At 46.3% G+C, this 3,518-nt stretch overlaps 1 protein-coding gene across 1 annotated transcript; it reads left to right on the plus strand.

The window, feature by feature from the left end:
* The first annotated feature begins 1,484 nt into the window (after positions 1-1,484).
* On the plus strand, positions 1,485-2,513 carry LOC111437846. Its single transcript, XM_023075920.1, has one exon. It carries the CDS (start codon positions 1,485-1,487, stop codon positions 2,511-2,513), a length of 1,029 nt encoding a protein of 342 aa, XP_022931688.1.
* Positions 2,514-3,518: the final 1,005 nt, after the last annotated feature.

Consider the following 3,518-nt stretch of genomic DNA (forward strand, 5'->3'; position numbering starts at 1 on the left):
CTAGAGTAACAAAGAGATGAGACTAGAGGGTTGTGTCAGAAGAGACATTACGATGGATTTAGAGGGACCTCATGCATTTTGTATGTTCATAAGCATAGGGTTACTTCCCCTAGAGATGATGAGTGCGGACGCGCACCTTACGATGAGCGCGAATGCGCACAGGTGCAAAAGCACACAGATGAGAGTGTTCATGAGGCGCATGACACTATGGGGTTCCGCTGACCTCCGGACGTCGCTACAGATTAGCTTGACCAGAGGGTCCAGGGGGTGTGCGAGCACCCTGGGGACTCACATTCGCACGTGTGAGTCGTGTGTAGGGAAGTACTACACATCCAATTTGTCCGAGATTGGAGGCCACCCCTAAGATGATTAGAGATAGGTCCCTATTCATGATTGCATGTGTTTGCATTAGCATGGCCCCTATAGTGGGGTCACTTACTGAGTATTTCTTCAGCCGTGTGCCATATTATTTTTTTTTTTTCAGGTAAAGGCAAGGCGCCCATGTACGGTTGACGGTGGCATCGTGATCAGAGACTGTGGCGCGTGCATAGGATAGTTGCATATTTAATTCCTAGTCTTGGTTAGGATAGGGCGTTTGCATTTCATTCATTTATATTAATTAATTTGTAATCGTTTTATTTTATCTTTTTGAACTCCAGCACAATGTTTGAAACACGTAAGTCCGGTAGTGTTTTTCAATGTTTTAATGTATTCTGAAGTTTTAAATTTTTCCGCTAATAAAGATGAGCATGCTTAGATTTTTATTCTGCATTAGAGATGAGCATGAGACGTTAGTGGCGACTCTAGATATGTGGAAATTTAGGGTCGTTACAGTTGGTATCAGAGCTCTAGGTTTTAGATTCTGTAGACTAGCCTACGATGTAGGCTTGGCACGCTCCACGGTCCCAACATCGATGCCCCGTCACCGTCAGGTACGCCTTGCATAAGATAAGAAAAGAGAAACGTTTTAAAACTCGCATGCATTTTTTTTTTTATGTTGACATTACTGATATGGTTGTGCTATTCCACGTATTTATTTAAAAGTATGATGTCATGTGTTGCATGCTGAGTAATTTTGTTAGTAGCATGATATGATGCTTAGCATGATGAATGTTTACTTCTTTGGCGTTACGATGTATTGTATTATGTGGGTATTGTTATTTATATATATGCATAGTATTAAGGCCTTAGACTTAAGCAACCTTATATTGGTTTATAGAACCATGCCCAGAGGACGAGGTAGAGGAAGAGGAAGACGAGGATGGGGGCGACCCCGTCGTAGAGAAGTAGGACGAGGTGTGGCAGTAGGGGGCCCACCTCAAGAAAGATCAGAGACTGGGCCGATAACAGTTACGCCGCCCCCAGTCTTACCACCAGTTGAGCTACCTCCTCAAGCTCCACTACACTCTGAGCCTCCACCACCAGTAGAACCTCCACCCTAGCCTACCCTACCACTCCAAGTCGTACCTGAAGCTGCACCCCCAATGGGTGGAGTAGATGCTAATACTAGGTTAATGTGTGACTCGATCCAAGCTCTAATTCAAACCTTGGTAACCAATCAGCAAGCCAGTCTACAACAGGCCCAGGAACAAGCCCAAGCACAGGCCCAGGCACAGGCGTTGGCACTGGCACAGGTACAGGCACAGGCACAGGCCACTGCTCAGTCCAATGCCCCAGTAAACCCTCCACAACCTGTTAGATGTTCAAACTGGATAAGGGATTTCAAGAGATACGACCCTCGACCATTCACTGGTTCCCTAGTAGACCCCATAGAAGCCCAAATGTGGATTGCAGCGGTGGAAACCACCTTTGAGACTATGGAGTGCCCAGAGAACCAAAAGGTTGCCTATGCAACCTTCGTCCTACAAAAGGACGCAGAGATATGGTGGAGAGATAACAAGACCCTTCTTAACCCAGAAGGGGAACCAATGAACTGGGAACGATTTAAGGAAGCCTTCCTTAAAGAATATTATCCTAAGTCAGAGCGACTTAAAAAGCAGCAGGAGTTCGCCCACCTGGTACAGGGCAGACTCACAGTGGAGAAGTACAACCGAGAGTTTAATAGACTCAAGAGATTCGCACCGTCCATGGTGGACACTGAGGAAAAGATGACAGAGAAATTTGTATTGGGTTTGGTACCAAGAATCCGCTGCATGTTGGAGGCGTTCAACCCAAAGACCTATGAGAAAGCCTTGAGAACTGCCAAGGCTTTAGAGAAACCAAAGGATGAGAAACGGCGTGAAGAGCCAGTTATAATTGGGCAGAAGTGTCCTCATGAATCAGGAGGCTCTGACCGTCCACCACCAGCACATAGGCACCGTTCCAATAACAGACCCGCTCCTAGATGGGATGAGCGACGCCCTCCCCGACGTATTGACAGGAACCCCAGGAATCAAGATGGGGCCAGAGGGAGGAGGAAAGGTGCACTATCTGTGGAAGACTACACGGTGGGAGGTGCATGGCTGGCAGCCGAGCGTGTTATAGATGTGGTCAAGAGGGGCACATCGCCGTGAACTGCACGGCCAGAAATGCTGCAGCACAAGCAAACCCGCCCAAAGTAGTAGAGCAAACGGATCAACTAGCACCATCGCGAGCTCAAGCTAGGGCCTACGCGTCAACCAGCAGGAACACTGGGAGGTCCGACGCCGTGGTGACAGGTACACTATCCATTTTAGGTCATTTCGCTTTTACCTTATTTGATTCTGGTTCCACGCATTCCTTTATTTCAATGCCTTTTGTTGTACAAGCAGGGTTCGAATTAGAACCCTTATTGCATGAAATGTCTGTAAGCACCCCTGCGGGGGTAGACTTAGTATCTAGGGATAGAGTAAAGGATGGCCAAGTAATCATAGGGAACCAAACTTTAAGCATTGACCTGATGGTGGTAAACATGACAGATTTTGACGCCATACTAGGCATGGATTGGTTAGCTGAAAATCGAGCTAGTATAGACTGCCGCAAAAAGGAAGTAAAATTTTCACCATCGACAGGACCTACCTTTAAATTTAAAGGCACAAATATCGGGATTACCCCCAAGGTAGTCTCGATGATGAAAGCAAAAAGGTTAGTCCAACAAGGTGGATGGGCTATATTAGCATGTGTTGTAGACGTAAGAGGAAAGGAAAAGACCCTAGTAAATGTGCCAATAGTAAACGAGTTCCCGAATGTATTTCCGGATGACTTATCTGGAATATCCCCTTCCCGAGCGGTCGACTTTGTCATCGAACTCGAGCCGAGAACTGGGCCTATTTCCAAAGCACCCTATCGCATGGCGCCAGCAGAGTTGAAAGAACTTAAGGCGCAATTGCAAGACTTACTAGATAAAGGATTCATTCAACCTAGCGTGTCCCCCTGGGGTGCGCCAGTGTTGTTTGTTAAGAAGAAAGATGGATCGATGCGTCTGTGCATCGATTATAGAGAGCTAAACAAGAGAACCGTAAAAAATAAATATCCTCTACCTAGAATAGAAGACTTGTTTGATCAACTCAGAGAGGCAACAATATTCTCTAAGATAGATC

Source organism: Cucurbita moschata, unplaced genomic scaffold (assembly GCF_002738365.1).
Source record: "Cucurbita moschata cultivar Rifu unplaced genomic scaffold, Cmos_1.0 Cmo_Scf00067, whole genome shotgun sequence".
Taxonomy (NCBI): Eukaryota; Viridiplantae; Streptophyta; class Magnoliopsida; order Cucurbitales; family Cucurbitaceae; genus Cucurbita; species Cucurbita moschata.